The sequence below is a fragment of the Acanthochromis polyacanthus genome, chromosome 8 (genome assembly GCF_021347895.1).
Source record: "Acanthochromis polyacanthus isolate Apoly-LR-REF ecotype Palm Island chromosome 8, KAUST_Apoly_ChrSc, whole genome shotgun sequence".
Lineage (NCBI taxonomy): Eukaryota > Metazoa > Chordata > Actinopteri > Pomacentridae > Acanthochromis > Acanthochromis polyacanthus.
In genome coordinates, this window is record NC_067120.1 from 7086117 (window position 1) to 7105963 (window position 19847).

Below are 19847 nucleotides of genomic sequence, written 5' to 3' on the forward strand. Positions count from 1 at the left end.
GAGACATGTCGGTTGCTAAACTAAGCCACTGAAGTGGAGCTTGCTCCAGTAGTTAGCAAGCCACTGGAGGATGAAGGGATGGATGTACGGATGGGTGTGTCAGAGGCAGCGAGAACAGGTCAGGTTAGTGTGGCATGCAGAAGAGGAAGGATTGAGGAATTGCGGCGAGGCTGCTTGTCATTCTGTGAGTGCTGATTTCGACTTGGGCATACTTTGCCCTGTCAGAGGAGACAGACAGACAGAGACAGACGGATAAGCAGATCCAGAGAGAGAGAGAGAGAGAGAGAGAGAGAGAGAGAGAGAGAGAGAGAGAGAGAGAGAGCGGAAAGAGAGGAGAAAGGGGGCGGGCGGATAAGAGGAAGAGAGAGGGTGCTAAAAGCAGCTGGAGATTCTTTTCAAGGCCTCAAGATGCAATAAATCATCTCCAGGGTACATAAGGTTTAACCGATATAAAAAGATCTCAAAAATGGGCCTGGAGCTCAACGTACACAGAGAAGTCTGAGCACACATCCAACAAAGCAGTAAGTCTTTTAGACATTGTACGTTTGATAAAATGTTTTTTTTATTGATATTAAAAATGAAAGTACATGAATTGTGCATTTCGGACGTTCTAGCGTGCAGAGGTTAAATCAATAAAATACACACAGGCTGAGTGAGCTACTGACACAGACAAAGTTGCCATTTGCTCGGCAAGATATCTCTTCATATTCAGCGAAAAGAAGTGGTTGTCTTTCACGCCATTCATAAGAACACTAGAGTAGCCTGTTTGAACATTACAATAGTGAATGAATGCAGTCCTAGCAGGAAAATATAAAATAAAATATAAAATATAATAATAATATTAATAATATAATAATAATAATAATTGCACTGCCTGCTTTGTTGCACAACTGAAGTAGAATATAATTAGAGACAAGATGCAGCCTTGATAATTGAGATCTCTCTGACAGAAATAAAAGAAAGATATAAAGTATTCTCTTGACTCTTCACCACAGTATGGCGAGTATCCATTAAGTCTCCATTTCATGGGGTGATGCATGACACAATAGAGGAGGAAACTATAATGTGGCACAGAATGACCTTGTGTCTGACATGGGCTTCAGTGGTTTGTCACAGAGAACTGAATCATTGTGGCCTGGTACAGGTAACAACCTCAGCTGCCCTTCCACAACAACATTATCACTAAAACTCAGCAAAGACTCCACTTCTCCCTCGGAGAGCACAGATTAGATTTTTTTCCTGAGTGCTTCAGAAATGGTTTAGCGTGGTAGCCCTTCATCAAATGCATAATGGATGCATTATTGGAAGATTGTGAGGGATGAACGCCACCCACTAACACATATGCCATGCGAATACAGGTACATACTGATGATGCATAAGATCATTGTCTTTTACAAACAGAGACAAAGAGGACAGATAGATAGATAGATAGATAGATAGATAGATAGATAGATAGATAGATAGATAGATAGATAGATAGATAGATAGATAGATAGATAGATAGATAGATAGATAGATAGATAGATAGATAGATAGTCTCTCTTTGAAAGTCAATTACCTTTCGGTGACCTTGGATGGTTGCTAGCATCATAGCGACATCATTACCTCCAATTAGGGCATCAATATGATGACTTTGTCAGGTCACATGTACTGTAAGTTAAAACCCTAAAATCTACAGCTGAGTGGACATTTACGGCCTCATAACCCAACCGACAGCATCAGTGGCACTGGCACATATAAGATGCTCCTTAGAAGATCATAGGACGCCATGCACAATTACAAAGACATGATTTAATGAAGGACTGATCATTCTCCCTTCCCCCCCGCCATCAATACTAAAGTGGCTTTAAAAACATAGTGGGTTTGAGTACAATCAATGTTGAACAGTTTTTTTTTTTTTCCAACAATGAAAAAGTCACTCATTGATGCTTTCCGTTTCTTCTCAGACAACCCTGACAGGCTTCTGGAAATCCATGCAGACCAACATATTCAGAGTATGTGCCTATTTTTTTCTGTGACATAACATGCCAAAGCAAGTCCAGGCTATGCTGCTGTTAAAAATATTAATATAAAGTAATTATGGCAAATGAAAAAAAAAGGAAAATAAAGACATTATTTTTGGTACAAAGCATCTACAAAAAAGCCTTACAATTCCAATTGGAAAACAGAGATCATACAAAATAAATCCGTCAGTTGAGCATCAGTGCTACGTATATTATTTGGACCAATTTTTCAAATATATTTTATAACAAAATAAATAATGCCTTTATACAGTGCCCTTATTTGTATTTCAACAAACAAACAAAAAAGCTTGGCGGCTCATTACGCAAGATACAGCTCAGACTAAAGGAAAATAACACAACGTCCCTGGAAACTAATTATATATCTATATATATATCTATACATATATAGATATATATATATATATAGACGTGTATATATATATATTTTCAAGTATTTGTTTTCAGGCAAAAGCATGTGAATACTACTGATATACAATAAAAATAAAATGTTAGTTGACATTATTGCTGTTTTTTTCCCTTTGAATTGAAATTTTGTGCCTTTCTTTAAAACTGTAAAAGAACATCATAACAATAACCATGAAAACAAAAAAAAATGCCTAACTTGGAAAAACAGGAATGTCACGGTACCAGAAACTGACAGGGTTTTCCTTTTTTTTTTCATTGAAACATTGATATGAAAAAAGACAAAATAAAATATAATCATCATTATCCCACTCGTTCTTTGTCCATGCCATGTTCTTCCTGTCAGAGCAGTCTGCAAAGCCATGGCGAACTGGAAGTACTGTCCCAGAACTATAGTACTGTCCCGATCCAGGCGGTCCACTGCGTCCCATATGTGTCCCCACACTGCTCCGTGTGTCCGGCAGCCTCAGAAGGACAAGAGGAACAGGGACTGGGTCTCAGGTCCCCCTCTTTTGCCGCTTATGCTGGCAAACTAGTAATGAGCAGCCGCGAGCACTCGCCATGAGCCTAGATGCCAACACAGCCCATATTTTTCCTCAGTGACTTTTCCCCCTTGACATTGCCACTGCCAGGAGCGCCCCCATATCCTTTATTTTCCTCTTTTTTTAAAGTCACACTTTCCTTAAAACGGAAAGTTTTAATATTCATTCAAAGAAAAAAAAACGTGCTTTTCAACCTCTTCTTTGAGTCCATTCCCAAAGCTAGCACCATGACATTTTTTTAAGCTACACGTTCATTGTTCATAAAAAAATAGTGCCATTTTTTTCTTTACTTTGACGTAATCCGTGGCAATGTGCAATTTTGCAGACTCTTTTCTGCTTTTTGTTTGTGATCAAAAGGTGCTGGAACAGGAATCTAATTTTACAAAATAATTCCTTACAGTGTGGAAGTCCCTTTATAGGTAGAGGTGCAAACTAATAAGAAAAAGAACTAACAGAGATTTTCTTTTTGCCTCGGGAAAAATGGTGTGGAATGGATTCTTTCATGCAAGCTGCTCTTCACTTTCAGTTGTCTTCCACAAGGACAAAAAACATTCCGCTAGGTGTCCTCTTGACACTTGCAAACCACAGATCTCTTTCATCTTCTTTTCTCCCTTCTCTTTTCTCTTTTGCTTGAGGATCCACCTGAATTGCATTCAGCCAAATTGTTAACTTTTTGTTCAACATTTGTGTTTGTGTCTTTTGTATCAGTGACTGAAAGAGAGAGGGAGCGAAAGAGTTCAGACAGGAAGAATGTGAAGGCATGTTTGTGTGCCGGAGGAGGGTGGGTGAGGTTGAGGGATGGAGGTGGAAGGGGAGGGGGCATTAGAAAAAAGGGCCAGGGGTTCAAGACGTGGTGGATGAGAGCAGTGGGAGGGATTGGTGGGCTCGGACAGGGCAGGGGAGGTCAAAGAGGACTGCCACAGAAATGACGTCAGAGACAAAGCTATAATCCCCTAGGCTTTTTTTCACCCTCAAAACTCTTGTCTGTGCAAAGGGCTGGCAGCGGGCTCATTTGTGGTTGACAAAGTTGTCCGTGGTGAGCAACACGGGAGGCAGTTTGCTGGGAAGGCTGATCAGGGGCCTGTGGAAGATTGACTGCTCCTGGGCTTTAATCTTCTCCGCCTGCCTCCGAAACTTTTTGGCCCTCAAGATGGCAGGGACACCCCTCCGGAGCCGCTGGGCCGCCTTCCTCTGCCACACCTCGTATTTGGAATACTTCACGGTCACATGCTGCTTCCTTGGGACTTCCTATTTTGGCGTGCAGGCGAAAATAGAGGAAAAAGGGAAAAGAGGGCGTCAGTTCATTAGGCTGTGATAAGATACTGTGCAAGTGCTTATTACAATGGAGGAAAGCCGTGTTTGTTTTGTGAAAACATTCGGTCATTGTTGGGCTGGTAAAATGGAAATCAAATGTCATTCTTATAGTGCTGAGCGTCATAACAGACTCGCCCTGCCTCCGACTGGCCCTTGTTTTGGTTTCCTCGACTGAAAGAAGCCGTCAACAAGTGCTTAGTTCAGCCTCTTTAACATACAGTCAAAGGGAAGGGCGGACCCCTCCTCATATACATATGAGGAGCGCGTCGTCATTCACCCAACGACTCCCTGAACTGCATAAGCATCACAGACCAAATGAAGTGGCGCATAAACACAGTCATTTCAGAACTTCTATTTACACACAGCAGGCTCTTTTAAACAGAGCCGAAGACCAAAGATTGAGTGAAACTGGGAGTGGTGGCAGCAAGGCTAGAATTTATGCGTGAGTAGCCAGTCCTCCATGTGAATGGCTTGTTTTGGTCCTACCACTTGAAGAGTGTTTATCCCCCTTCATTCACTCTGGGCCTGCTCAATAGCCTAAGAACAGCTGGCCCTCGGAGCAGGCTGTACCCATCAACTCTCCCTACACAGACAAACCATGGACATGTCCAAACTAATTCCCACCCAACAGCTTGTTTTTTTGCATTTTCAGACAGAGCGTCCATTACTTTCCCCCCTGACATTTGCAATATTTACTGAATTTTCTTGTTTACATCTCTCCCAATCTCATGCTACCAACATTGATTTTCTGGCAAGTCAGGCACTATAAACATCTTTCCAGGCTTGTCTAAAGAAAGGCATTTTAAGAGGTGGACAGCTGCCATAGCTCAGAACGAGCAAATGCTTTGACAATTCCCTGCATGTTTGCGCCATATTTCAGAGAAGCTCTGCTCAGCCAAGTCAGGTGTTTCTGACCGTAAGTTTCTTTTTTTTCTCTCTCTTTAGGAGTAGCTTGCTGTTCTGTGACTAATAATCACACGCTCAGAACATGTTGTTTTGTTACGGACCAGCAGTCTCCACCGTATCGCAGACTCTCAGACACACCGTGTGCCTTCGATTTAATACAACGTGCTGCGACTGTCTCGATGTTTTCCACGATTGTCAGCACTTTGCATGGAAGGTAACTGTTTACCACTGACCATATAAAGAGATAAACCTGCTTTTTCATGGGCTTCAGCCTGTGCTCGAGTGTCAGTGACATAGGGGTGAGGCCCAGAGGTGAATGGAGGCACAGGAGATGGGAGGACAGATAAAGATGAGGATTAGTTTCCCATACTGGTGTGTTGTTGCGCAGATGTACCTGTTTTAGTGCGGGCATCACGGGTATGACCTGTAGAGAGGTGGCCGACACGTCCCTTTCAGACTTGGCGGGTTTGGCACAGTACTGCTCCAGCAGGTTGAGGTCACAGCTACGGAAACAACACTCCTCTACAATCCCACGGTTCTGGGTGCGCCGGCTGTTACCCCTGCTGGTTGGCCTACCTGAGGAGGAACACAGCAAAGAGGAGGTCAAGGCACGAAAACACGACACTGGCATCAGCAATGAATGTAGGTTGTTTTTTGCAGGATTACTTCCACAATCATAGCAGCAGCCCCTCGGGGCAAAGAGGATAAAAGGAAATCTATGACCAACTGCAACAAATCTTTTTGTTTGTAGAAGATAATCTGATTAGGGCTATCTGGAAGTCCTTAAATGAGTGAATACACAAGTAAACACCACCCATGCTGTAGAGACCAAAAGAGAGCGACGGAAGAAGCTAAGCTCTTAGGACAGATCTCAGGGTGAGCAAATACATAAAATGGAAACTCTTCTGTGACCTTGTCTTTTGCCTAGTCAGCAGAGATAAAGAGGCTGAGGAGAGAGAGAGAGAGAGAGAGAGAGAGAGAGGAGGGATAGAGAGAGGTAGAGAACACAGGAGGGAGGGTCAAAAACAGAGGGAAAGAATGCAAAACAAAAGAAGAAGAGAGCGAAGACGTGAGGGAAAAACGTGAGGACGAATAAGGTGTGTGTGTGTGTGTGGGGGGGGGGGGGGTGGATGGCTAGCATGTTGCGCACAGGGGGAACATTATCCGCGATCAATAAAAGGCCCCCGTTTGAAGTCCAGCGACCCACACAATGTTGGGAGAAATCTCATGAGAGGGATGCTGAGATTTGATTGCAGGAAGAGGAACATGAGAGAGAAAAGAGAAGGGGTGATCCAGGGGGGAGGAGGAGGAGGAGGAGGAGAAGGCAAAGAGGAGGAGGAGGAGAAGGGTGAGGAGGAGGGAGTACATCTATGTTGGGCCAATTTGGATAATGATCTTTCTGATTGGAGAGAAGCTTCTGTGGCAAAGCGGCGCACAAAGAAACTGCTTGTCTGTCAAAAGCAGTGGGGTGGGACGAAGCTACGAGAAATTTTTTTTTAAAAAATGAACCAAAGTGTTTGGGAAAAAAATCAGCCCTGCATGCCACAAACAGAAGCTTATCCAGTTGAGGATTAGCAGCTACCACAATGCTTTCACATAATGCTTTCCATCATCACCACAATGGAAGCAATGATCAGAAGTGATGTTAATGATCATTTTCTTTTTTTTTTCAGCCTGACATCAACACCACCACCACCCCCTCAACACTGGGCTCATCAATGTGGTCTCCTGGCCTGGGAACACTGGTGCTGAGGTGACTGGTATGCCTCTTGGGGTGCTATTACTTTACTGGTAAACAAGCGGCCCATTGTGTCGCTGAGTCGTGTATGCCTTCGCAGCTCGGCAGCCTTTCATATGCAATGAGAAGGTATGGGCTGTAAGCAGACTCAGCAGAGCAGCCTGGACCAAGTCTTGGGACACACAGCTGGCTATAATCTCTCTCTCGCTCGCTCTCTCTCTCAGCCTGTGTGTGCGTGTGCGAGTGCGTGAGAAAGAAAAATAGCAAACACGCATACCACACAGCCACAGACAGTCTCAGCTATCCAAACAGATGTGTGCGCACGAACAACAGAGAGATTTCAACGCAGGAGGAATAAAAAAAGAAAGGAAGAAAAAAGAGAGAGGGCGAATCGACTCGACATTCATGCAGCTCATTGTGAAAAACTTGGAATGCTCTGAAAAACCTACTGAAATAGAAGCCTCTGTCTTCACAGACAAACTGCAGCGCATCCACCAGCTCTCCCCCACACAGCGTCTCTGCCGAGGCCATTTCCACAACGTAGAGCGTCAGGGCCAGTGCAAACAGCAGCGCACGACTGGTCGAAGACATCTTCTTGAACTGCAGGCAAAAGAAATGAAAAAACACACATTGCAGGATAAAGCACAGTGTCACCAAAAACGCATCCAAAAATCGCACAAGATTCGTTCAAAAAAACTGAAATGACAGCCAGATGTTTTCACCCTGATCCCACTACACATGCAAGCTTTGGACAAAACGCACGACTTCTTGCAGTGTCAGATGCAGTTTCTCTGCGCTGACCTACTAACTCAGAAAAATAAGTCAACTGCCAGAGAGAAATGGGTGTTTTTTTTTTGTTTTGTTTTTTTAAAAGCGCATATTTCCAGTCCTCGACTAGACTATTATCAGCTGCTTGTCATGTGTGTCACACCTGAAAGAACTGCTTATTCTGAAGGAAAAAGAAACAGTATCTCCAGCTTTTTCACTCTTACACAACTCACCAGAAGTTGCAAGGCCGGCTGCTCGATAGTTAACTATCCGAAAAGCCAGACTCAGCATATATTTTCCCCTTGCTCACCCTGGAGTGAGCTCACTGACCCTCAGACCTACCGCCCCCTATCTGCCGGCAGAAAGACCAGCTGTTTGCTCCGTGTCCAGCGAACGGCGCACCATCCAGTCGGGAGAAGATAAAATATGCTCTTAACTGTTTTTCTTTTCCTTCTATCCTACCACAAAATCCCTCAAAGCGTCATGCGTAAAGCTTCGAGCGCCCCCCGTGCCATTTACGCATCTTCAACTTTCTCAGCTGCATGCAAATTTCAGAGATGTCCGGTTTGCTCATATTGCACAAAACAGATGCGAGCAATGCATGTAGAGAACCCGAAGGCAGTTTTCGTACTTTTAAAGGCAAGGAAATACCGCTACAACCAATGTCAGGAGATCTGTTATTACGCGCACGGCACAAGCGAGTATGAAACTATCTGCTCCTTCTGGTTACCTTCAGTCTGCTGCTCTCCGTTCTCCGGCAGGTGTGGCAAAGTGAGTGGTGTCCGTATCTTTGCTGGGTTTCCATGTCAGATGGCAGTAGTAAGAAAAAAACCCACAAGAAGCTGTCGGGGAGTTATTTGGTTGGAGAGATTTTGCAGGTGAGTTAGTTTCCCAGTTGGTGAGGCAACAGAGATGGTGTGTGAGAGGCTGTCCCAAAGACCAGGCGACAGGCAAAACTTCTCAGCGTGAAGTATTATATACCAAAACACGCCCCTTACACCCACCCCACCCCCCTCGCTCCTCCTCTTCACGGCTGATAAAAAAATGGCCCAGAGACGTTTCATGGAAAAGTGCTTAAAGGGAGAAAAAGCAACAAAAAAAAGAGAGAGAGAGAGCGAGAGAGAGAGACGGAGAGAAGGTGAGAGTCACAAAATATGGAACACTTCCATAGGCATTTTCCACATTTACGCACTGTAACCTACAATCACAATGTTTACACACAGGACTCAGACTGAACAAGAATAGACGTAATTCCTTCGACTCCAAGAAAAATGTCAATGTCTCCGCCCTGCTGTAATTTAGATTAGCATCCAGTGGAATCAGTGTGGCCAAGGTCTGCTTCCCTCTGACTCAGGTGGAGATGTAGTCACCAGGGTCAAAGGTGCCTGTCAATGGAGTGGATACTGAGTTTATCCAAGCAGGAGGGAGCATAACCAGGGGCTGATGCAGAGGAAGGATGCAGCAGTGACCCTCAGATGCAGAAATTACTCTGAATGTAGCTTCACGTGATGGAGGGTCAAGAGTGTGGAAGGAAAACAAACTTTAAAAAAAGCAGAATCATTCCATAACTTGCACATTAGAGAGAGAGAGAGAGAGAGAGAGAGAGAGTATGAATTCCCCCTGTGAATTCCACCAGTAAATCCCCATCCAGATGTTGCATAGGAAGGTGCACAATAGACAAAAGGGGAGTTGCATGCACTGAGTTGGAAAATGTGATTTTATATATAAGCAAGCACTTTTTTTATTGGTGAAACAGTATGAGGGTCCCCTTATGTAAGTGTGTCTTCTGCAGAAGGTAGAAATCCTGGACTTGTCTTCAGACTCAGACTGACACCTACTGGCTCAGCTGGTGAACCACCGTTTGTTTGTCTCACGGTTTTCAGCAGCTGCTGGACTGCTGATCCAGGGTCTGATTCCCCCAACTTCATACCTGACCAGTGGGAAATATGTCCGGGCAAAGTCCCCACAGTTTGTACTTTTAAATGGAAATGAATGTTGATGCCTTTTTGTCAACAGCACTAGTGGAAAGTTACTCACTTTTTTAAGTGTCCTGAATGGCACACAGTGTAAATTTGCAGTAAGGGAGGTTGCACCATTCATTTAGGTGTCTGGACGGTGATTTATGCGATCATGCAAAGCTATTGTTGGCAAAGCTCATAATCTGATTGTACTGTTTGCATTGCACCAAATCCTGTTTTCCGTCTATTTCTCCATGCATGTCATTCTTTGTCATTCAATTTTCCAAAGCTTGTTATTAACACAGATTAATGCGGCAGAACAGCACACTGTGCTCACTTGCAGGACTTAACCATTAAGAAGATTTATTCTTTCAATAAGCTCAATGAATATGCTGTGATTTTGAAGATCAGGCAGGTAGCCCACAACCTGCAGGACTGCTCCCTCTTGTGGCAGACAAATATAAAGCATTAAAAGGCATCTTTAAATGATTCATGCGGGCAGCAGATGATCATCAACATATTGTCATGTGTATTTTTTCTTGTGTGACTAAACAAGGCAGCAGTATGTTTGTTTGCGTTCTTTATTATTGGACAGATTGTAATTAGCAGCTTACTACATGAAAATGATGCTTTAGTGTTTCTTTATTTTTATTATGCATTTACACTGCAGGACAAAAACAGCATAAAATACACTGCAAGACAGCATAAAACCAAATTATCTGGAAAATAAAGCCTTCAACATAGCTTTTAGATATTTTTTTTCTTAAATAAAATAAATGATTAAAATATACACCTTAATACACCTCATTAGGATTATTTGATTTTACAATACCATAATATTTTTTTAATACATTCATAATCACAGTTCCTTCTTGGATTTTGGTTCCAATTTTGACACATTTCGCTTCATCATCATTTCACAAACAAACCCGGAGGCGTTTAAAACATCTTTGAAGCTTCTTTTTTTTTGTTTGCCGGTGCTGCATTTTGAAGTTTTTAATGGTTGCAGCCTTGTCGGCCAACCAGGTGGCCACAAGAAGCAGAAACTCAGCGTCATACCGGAAGTACAGCACAGAAAGATGAACACATTGGTCTGGTGACACGTCGGACAGCGCAGAGCTCAGCGGAGAGGAAGCAACAAATGGCGAGGACGGTCACTGACGACGAGGGCTTCATCACGACAGAACGCTGAGGGCGTCTGTCAGCACCTTCAGCTCGTCCTTCAAACCTTCCAGGCCTCCCTGGATCTTTAGCGGGTTGTCCAGGACTTCGATACTGCTGGTGTAGGGATCAAACCTGACCGAGAAAGGACGCTTGATGCCAGCCACGTAGGCCCTGGTTAAAATTTAAGATGTAAAGAGGTCAGAAAGCACACATCTCTGAGCTCCTTATGAATATATGCATTGAAGCTGCCCTGTCTGGGAATTGTAAACCCAAATATTTCACTTGGCAAGAGGAAACGTCCCCTTAACTGACCAAAAAGTTGTATTTTGACCTGCTGTATATGAACACATCCACTTCATCGAGACCTTTCATACTTCCATAAAATGAAAGCTGGCCTTCTACATAATGATATCGCTAATAATTCATATTTACTTTGCTTTTTCAAACATCCCCATGCTGATATTTTTCTCATCCAGTGTGGCAGGCATGTCATGTGCTGGATTGTACTAGAGACTGAATACTTTCAAAACACTCACCAAAGCTACTTGTTTTGCAGGGCAACATTTGATGTGTTTGCCAAATAAAACTCCAGAGTTTTGCCTTGGTAAGAAAGACTACATTAGTAACAGCTGTCTTCTGGCTGCTATGGCTGACCTACAAAAGTTTGCGGCCTCAGGGGCTGGCTGGCTCTTCTCTGACCTTGTCCTTATGTAACCCCTCTCTTTTTCTTTTTTAGGTTTTTCTTCTTCTTCTTCTTCTTCTTCTCTCTGTTTCTGTATATTATTAAGTTTGTGTATGTGATTTGAAAAAGGAGAAAGTACCTGAATTTCTCCTTGGCATCTGAGAAACTCTCGGAGATGAAGTAGACCGGCTGGTACGTCTGGTCTTGATAGGGCTGCACTGCCGCGGCCTCTGGCTCAAACTCCCTCGTCTCTGGTTCGTCAGACAAAGAGTGCTGGAAGAATGTCGAAAGAAGAAAATGGAGAATTACATGACAGCTCAGTTGGCTGCGATCGTCGCATTGACAAAACGCAAAAAGAGGAGATGGAACGTACCACAAGTTCTCCATAAGAGGACAGCAGTCCAGCCCCATAAGCCCTCACCTCACCGTTTTGCTTACATAAGCCATACTCTACTGTGAACCAGTACAGCTGAGGGGAGAAACAGGAAAAAAAGGAATGAGAAAAGATACTGGACATCAATTGCAATTGATGGAAAATCAATCAGTTACCTAAATGGCACATTTTAGATGAGGGACTGTGCAAAAACTACTCAGAAACTACATTTTTTTCTAAATTTGTCAAATTGTAATTCCATTAGTTTGTGATTTGGGATATGTGTAGATGTTTTTTCCATGAAGCAAATATACTTTAAATCTAAGCTGAGTTGGGATTTTAGGAGCAGAGTGTTAAAGGAGGGAGGGTTCAGAGCAAATAGGAATTATTGTACAGTCCCTGTGTGTTTGTTGGTGTCAGAGTCTTACTGTGGACAGTTTCTCAATATCCTCATCTGAAGCCCCCAGTGATGCCAGTCCAAGGTTCTGCAGGAAATAATCAATAAGATGTTACCAAAACATAATAGCACAGCTCTGGAAATAATAACATGTGAAGGCTTCAGGACTCGTCGACACTGACCTGAGAAAACTGGGCAAAAGTGCGATCGGCCAGCATGGGGACGTGGCCCAGCAGCTCATGGACGCAGTCACTGAGTAAGAAGAGACAGAAAAATCAGCTGTGCCTGAGAAATATTTCACAGACAAATTCAATCTTTATCCAGTCACTGATCACAAAAGAAGGGCTCAATCCATCTGTTATCTATACACCATGAAATCCTCATTAGGGTCGTGGGGGCTGGAGTCTGTCCCAGCTGACTTAGGGTGAAGGCAGGAACCACCCTGGACAGGTCACCGGTCTATCGCAGCACTACACATGGAGACAAATAATCACACTCACACCTATGGACAATTTAGAATCACCAATTAACTTCAGCATGTTTTCAGACTCTGGTAGGAAGCCGGAGAAAACCTAAACAGAGATAAGGAAGAATAAAACCGCTTCTGCACGGAGCAGCTTTTTCATTTCAGACGTTGCAATGGTCTAAATCAGAGAATATTTTCTCCCTCAATCTGCTAGTTGCTTATTATTTCGGCTTTTTAACACTAGCAAACCCAGGTTTTGCCATGTTTTTTTACTCCTAGAACTGTGCCAGATGCCTCTGGCTACTGTCTATTCATTTTGAAATGAGGACCATTTCTGAGGAATGTGAGCATTGTCCCTGATAATGGCTGGTGATCAACACTTGAAATCCCAGGTTCAAGTGGTAATGCGCACACTAGTGCCTTGTTGTCATAACAAAAGCGTCTGTAAACCAGGGATTAGTGCCAAGTGTCTCTTCTCTGTGTTCAGTAGTGATATGTATCAACTGATCCACTCAGTTGTGGAAAACAGTTTTCCGACATGCATTTGTATCATCTAGCTCATCCTGCATGTATCCAACTGTGTGTTAAATGTTCCTTGTTCCCCACCTCCTTTTCTGCCATCCCTCCCACTCCCTCTACCTCTTCTGTCCCTCCCAACCCATCAACCAGCAGGCAGACGGATCCCCCCATATAAAGAGCTGTGTTCTGCTCAAGGTTTCTTTCCTGTTAAAAGGGTGTTTTTCTTGCCACTGTCGCCTTAGGGCTTGCTCTGGGGGTTCAGGCATATGAGTTCTGTAAAGCGTCTTGAGACAATCTGAATTGTAATTGGCGCTATATAAATAAAAGTGAATTGAATTTGCATGTATATTGCATGAAGAATCACTCTAAGTGTAATTTCTTTTAGTACAATCAGAGCCATAATGCTAAACAAATCCTAAAAAAACATTAAAAACTTAAAATTGATTGGGACCATGAAATAAGAAATTTTGAGTATTGGGTCATTTTAGGAGAATTTAGTTTTGTTAGTTTTTCTTGTAAACAATAAACAAAAATCATTTGTATTTGTTTTTGTCTGTCTAATGCAGCCACACATTTTGAAACACAAAAAAACTCACTGTATATTCATTGTATTTATGTTCTAATAAGAAAGGTATGGCAATAAAGCTTCACTCAGATGAATTTAAAGACAGACTGCGATAAAGGCTACTCTAGATTGTTGCAGACATACACATGGATTTACATGGCGGTGGCTGAAAGAGGTGTCAGATCACTCACGGTTCTGGGGAGTGCATAGGGGAGGAGGCGTGTCGGATGTACTGGGTGCACTGGAACACCCGGAAAGCCAGACTGGCCAGAAAGTCTCTGGCTGAGAGCAAACCAGCCACCGGACGCAGCAGAAAGCCTGTCCGCTCTGTTTGTGTTCAGGAGATAAATACAAAGAGAGAGAATTGAAAAGTGCTTTCAGCAAACATCTGTGTCTAAATATCATTCCTTTCATCGCTTCTCCTTCCCATCTTTACCTTTGAGGAAGCGTGACACGTCTTCCAACTGGGGAATGTTGTCTGGACTGTACCCACAATGCCTCTCCAGCAGACGAAAGGCCTCGAGGTATTCACTGCAGGCATGGGTGGTGTACAAGTCCCGCAGGGTGGAATACACTTCTCGCCTAGATCGGGAAAACAGCAATTTTTTATATAAAGAAAGAATGGAAAACAATGGCTTAAATGTCAGTTTAACATCCCATATGTTCTTGCACTAGTTGTTATTCTACAGTTTAGTCAGTTTCATGTCTTTTATTTCTTAACAGTCATTTAATTTTCTTCTTTCAAAACTACATTTATGTGCTTTTTTATTGTTTGCCTGATGTAACACATTTTGATTAACCTTCCCTGCTGCACAAATAACCTTAATGTTTCTACTTCCACTGCTGAATCATAAACCTGCAGAGATTCTTTTGCTCCAAACTGTCAGAGTAAAATTATTGATAAAGGTGAAAATCCACTGACTTAAAAGCTGTTCTTGTAAAATCGTGTATTCCCAGGTTGTTGATGTATTTTCTGCACATACAAGCTCAAGACTGCTGATAGTGACCTCCATCTGTTACTAATTTAATCCTTGAAAATCGCATGCGACTGTTTCAGAAACCAGATGAATGTGACTCAGTGAAGGCGAACGGACGCAACACACAAGAGCAGGAGGCTTATTTTAAAGAAGTTTGGGTTTTATGTCAGTTTGGGTTTTCTGCTGTAATTCTTCCTCCTTCACATCATTTTAAATCAGCATGCAGCAGATCTTACCAGGTGCCGATCTCCTCCTCGGTGTATTCCACTCGGGGAATCGTCTGCCCACTGAGGAAAAACATATGCACATTTATCAGGATAATCCAATTTTTGGTTTATGTCTATTTTTTATGGTTGTCTGTAGAGTATTTAGGGGAAAGACTGTATCTCACTGTCTGTATCTGAAGGCAATGTCTCCAATCATTTTCCTCCTCTGCCTGTAGACAGGGTCTGTGTAGCCCTGTTCAAATCCAATAGATCAAACTCTGATCACATTTTCTGTGTTGTGACATATTGGTCCAACAAAATAGCCAGACTAGTAAAAGAATTATTTGTCATCTGACGTTGTTACTTACAGGATGATCTTGGTCTAAATCTGGATCAAATTTTGTGACCAGATGGTGACATTTGTCCAAATCTGCAATTCTCTTTGGGAACCAGTGAACTGGAACAGAAAAAAGAGATAAATCAATTCCGTTATCTGCAAAATATATAAAACGGTTCAAAATGATATGATTGAAAAACAGTGAGAGGCTGTCACATTTGACTTCTTTGGTGGTTTTCACATCCTCCGCATTCCTCTTGATGGAGCTGATCAGGGTGTTGACGTCTGAGAGGTGAACCTCAAAGCGAACAAAGTACTCCAGGCCTCCCAGACTGTCCTTGAGCTTCCGGCACGGTCGCGTCTCCAGGTGGTGAATCTTGGCTTCGAATGTCTGGAACACAGTCAGCACACCGAAAAGTAAATCTGGCAGTGAGACAAGATTATATCCAAAGAACTGCAAAGGCGGAAAGCAATTGTTCAACAAGACATTTTATATTTCGGGTCATTTTTGGCATGTGCACAACTCTCTGTATCAAATGTGGAACAATTTCATAAACATGCATGGAGGTAACCTGTTGCTGTGCCAAATGACCAAGGGAAGTATGTGCAGTTATGTACGGTAATGCAATTTTAAAAAAAAAAAACTACAATACATCAATATTTGTGGAAAATATTTTTTTGTGTTTCAAAAGGTTTTGCTGCATTAGACAGACACAAACAAATACCTTTTAGGTCCAAATCAAGACACAAAATGACAGTCAATAATTAGGACCACTAACACGATCATACTGAACTAAAGACTAATGTAAAGCATCGCACAAAAATGTGGCAAAAGAGGGTTTTTAATGTGCCCTATAAATCTGTAACTGATGACTTTATTCACAACTAAAAAAATAATTAATCGATCATTTAAAAAACAATGCAATATTAGAAACATATTTTTGGTTACCAGGTTGTGGAAAATTCTTCATGGAGAAGAGCTGCAGACAACTTTGAATACATTTTTAACTCACCAAAACTCACTGTAGACCTGTTTGCTTGTCAGAGAATCCACCAGTTTATTATTAAATAACCAACATTATTAACTGCATTTTTTTCTTAGTCAAAATAAACACATACCTGCAGGATTTCTCACAAAATAGCAACCCAAATAACTCTAATAATGCCTTAGAACTAATCTGAAAAGCATTAGAAAAATATTTGAAGAGTTTATTTGCAAAAACAGATAACTCCATTTTTGAAATTTTCAGAAAACTTATTTTTTATTGCTCTCTTGAGATAATAATAATAACAATAATAATTTAATTTTTCTCTATTTTGTCATCTATTTTTCTACTGGGTCAAATCCACTCAACTTCAGTTTGATTGATACTATCTGAATCTTATAATCTTTCTTTTATTGTTTAATAAATAAAAGAAAACGTTTTCTCAAAATTTATTAAGACGGAGTTATCTGTTTTTGCAAATAAATTCTTCATTTCTTAACCACTGATAAAGTCATGACTTATAGTTACAAGTTATATACCCTTTTTAAAAAAAGAAATAAATGGATTAATTCTTCACTTCTGAAAATTCTTCTTGGAGCTATTGTGATAAATTACCTCAAAGACTTTGAGAGTCCGCGACAGTGCAGGTGTCTTGGAGGTTCTTAAAGTGAAGAAGAGGTTGAGAAGCGCTTTTCCATCGTCCTCCTCAAACACTATCTGCTCACTGGCCTCTGCAGCTTCAGCAGCGGCGGCGGCGGCTTCCCTCTCCTTCCGCGCGTCCTCGATCAAGCTTTGGCGTCTACCTAAGAACCTCGGAGACTGTTCCAAGAAGAGAAATTAGAATCCTGCAAGTTCTGGTTTAACTTACAGAAAGACCATAAGCACACACTAAACACTGGAGAGGCAGCTGCTGGGCTTTTCTTACTTTTTGGATATCCCATGATTGAGCTTTCCGTCTCCAAATGCGCATTAAAGCAGAAACGGAGCCAAGGTAAATCCAGACATACTACTAAAACCTAGTAATTCTGCAGGATTCATTTTAGCAGATGTTCAGAGTTAATACATTTATAATCTATGGTGATGAGAGCTTTTGCGCATCAGGCACCGCTGCTGCGTAAAGAACACCTCGCCAAGCTTTCTTTGCGTAATTCAACGATTTTCATTTAAACATAATCTCTCTAAACACAATTGCAGATTGACACACTTAATCTTAAAATAAATCGGAGCGTTTCAATGCCTCTGCAGACGTTTCTTACCGTGATGGAATCAGACCTCTCCAGCTCGGATGCTGCTCTGCGGATGCTCTTTGATGAGGACGTGGAGCTGCTTGAAAGTGGCATCTTTACGCTCAGTAGTCTTCGGTATTGCCTTTGCTTGCGTGTGACAAAAGTGATTGTATTTGTGGGGATCTGTGGACCTCGACTGTGCTGTGTGCCCAGAGTTATTCTTTTTTTTCTCCCACACAGGTTTCCTCTTTTTATGGGATCATTTGTTTGCTGTTTCTGACGTCAAAGACGCTAATCCCAGCCTCATCAATCAATGCGCAGAATCTATCAGACTCATCTCAACTTGGAGCCGTCTATATACAGTATATATGACCTTTTGGAAAACCTTTAAACACAGAAGATTTAAGTTAGATTTTTTTAAAAATAGAAATTTTGTTAATTTGCACTATTTCTCAGTGGGGTTCAGTGTGTGTTTAAAACAGCATGTTTACATCTTTTTACCCCAGTTTTTGTGTATTTCATGAACATTTACATAAGAAAGGTGAAACTCTGTGGTTCAGGTCACTGTAGTTATCTTTAGAGAATAATCAAAGCTTTGACCTCAGGGCTTTATATAAAGGTTACACCAGAGAAAAGTCAACTGTGGAAAATTAAGTCACTTTATCAGCTCAATCCAATCTCCACAGCTCCTCACAAATTAGATTTGATTGTGGAAAAAAACAACACATGCACTCACGGGAGGCAGCGAGAACAACACATTGTTTTCCTGTTCTGTCGTTTTCTTACCGAAGCAACAACCACATCAAGTGAATTTGTACCGCTTTTGGCTGCCGACTTTGGTGGTTAACATGATTGTGAGTGATATATGGTGCCCACGGGCAAGAGCAGGTAAAAGGATTATTGGTGGACCTCTGGCCACATGCTGCCACAGCAGCAACCTTGCAAAGGTGCAGAGAAGGGAGATGGGCCCCGGTGTGACTCTTACCTCAACCTGCAGACTGAAAATGCTAAAGAGCACTGAAGTAGCCCTGGGCACAGAAAACGGCGGTTCCCTCCTTTATTGGACGGTGACAGAGTGAGTCTGAAGAAAGAAAGATAAAACAAATAGATAGTAAGATAGAAACTACCTTTCCACTTTGTTTAAGCTTATTTTCTGCATGGAAACAGAGTAATTTGGTTATCTTTAAAAACTGAGTTTGTTGTGCATTTCTTCTTTTTATCTTGACCTTTTTTGAAAGTGGTATGACATTAAAGACAGAACAACAGGCAGATGTTTGGCATTTATATAGAGACAAGAACAATTACCAACTTTATGCTTTGTTCCATTCAAGTCTTTCAAGCAGTTTAGTACTTTATAAAGCAATCAGATGCAGACGATAGAAAACAGAAAATAGATTACTGCCATAATAGTTCAAGTCACGAAGACTGTCACAGCAAGATGTGTTAAAGTAATGATTGGAAATACAGCTGAGACTTAATAAAACATCCACTTGTCCCAAAACTGATTTTCATTACTAAAACAGTTCAGAAAGAACAGAATATGTACCAAAAAACCTATTGTATCCCAACCCACTAGAGACTAAACCCAGGTTTATTCAAGTACAAATGGATTGTGTGTGTCTGAGGAAGAGCAGCAGAGCTACAGGCTGAATCAGGATAAAGATTAACTGATATCCCTCCTTTTCCTCCCTGCAAATGTCTGCTTTCCTGTGTCAGCCCAGTTTATCAAGACCTCAGCCCTGGTTGTTTGAAATCACAGAGAAAGAAAGCTTTCTCAATTTTCCGTACTATTTACCCCAACGAAAGCCTGTCTCAGATGTATAAAAAGTGCTGATTCCAACCCTTAAAATTAAAGGAGTCAAGTGTAGTGAGTGCATATGCATTTAAACATAAAAATATATGCTCTTTACCTCCCATATAGAGTTATTGCCATTTTAGTAGTAATAATCTCTGACCTGGCAGTATGCGTTTATGTCTTCTTTTTTTTATTATTAAAGGCAATAATGATCAAATACCAAGCACAAATACATACACACTCTCTTTCAGACATTCAAATCCCTGAAGCCTCACTGAATCTGATCTGATCCTTTTACTCTGTTACCAGGAAGCAGCGCCACGCCTTCTCATGACTCATGCATGTGAGTTTTTCTTTGCTGTTGTTGTTACATAAACTTTTCAAACTGTATTTGCACTGACTAAATTCGATATTAGGTAACTCTAAGCAGTGACATAAAGAAGGAAACAGTTGGTAATTTTAGCATTTAAAGGCATTATGGAGGATTTTTTTTGTTTAATTT

The 19847-nt window shown here is 41.7% G+C and overlaps 2 protein-coding genes across 2 annotated transcripts; both read right to left on the reverse strand.

The window, feature by feature from the left end:
• Positions 1-537: 537 nt before the first annotated feature.
• igf2b (insulin-like growth factor 2b) lies at positions 538-8663 on the reverse strand. Its single transcript, XM_051951942.1, has 4 exons — positions 8425-8663; positions 7372-7526; positions 5583-5760; positions 538-4216 (listed from the first exon to the last, which is right to left on the reverse strand). Exons 1-4 carry the CDS (start codon positions 8497-8499, stop codon positions 3977-3979), a joined length of 648 nt encoding a protein of 215 aa, XP_051807902.1. The 5' UTR covers positions 8500-8663; the 3' UTR covers positions 538-3976.
• A 1613-nt stretch (positions 8664-10276) lies between these two features.
• On the reverse strand, positions 10277-17823 carry th (tyrosine hydroxylase). The gene is made up of 13 exons (XM_022193941.2): positions 17581-17823; positions 16940-17143; positions 15555-15729; positions 15370-15458; positions 15187-15254; positions 15032-15082; positions 14255-14400; positions 14010-14145; positions 12451-12520; positions 12300-12356; positions 11872-11967; positions 11638-11771; positions 10277-10987 (listed from the first exon to the last, which is right to left on the reverse strand). The coding sequence occupies exons 1-13, from the start codon at positions 17662-17664 to the stop codon at positions 10828-10830; spliced, it is 1470 nt and encodes a 489-aa protein (XP_022049633.1). The 5' UTR covers positions 17665-17823; the 3' UTR covers positions 10277-10827.
• Positions 17824-19847: the final 2024 nt, after the last annotated feature.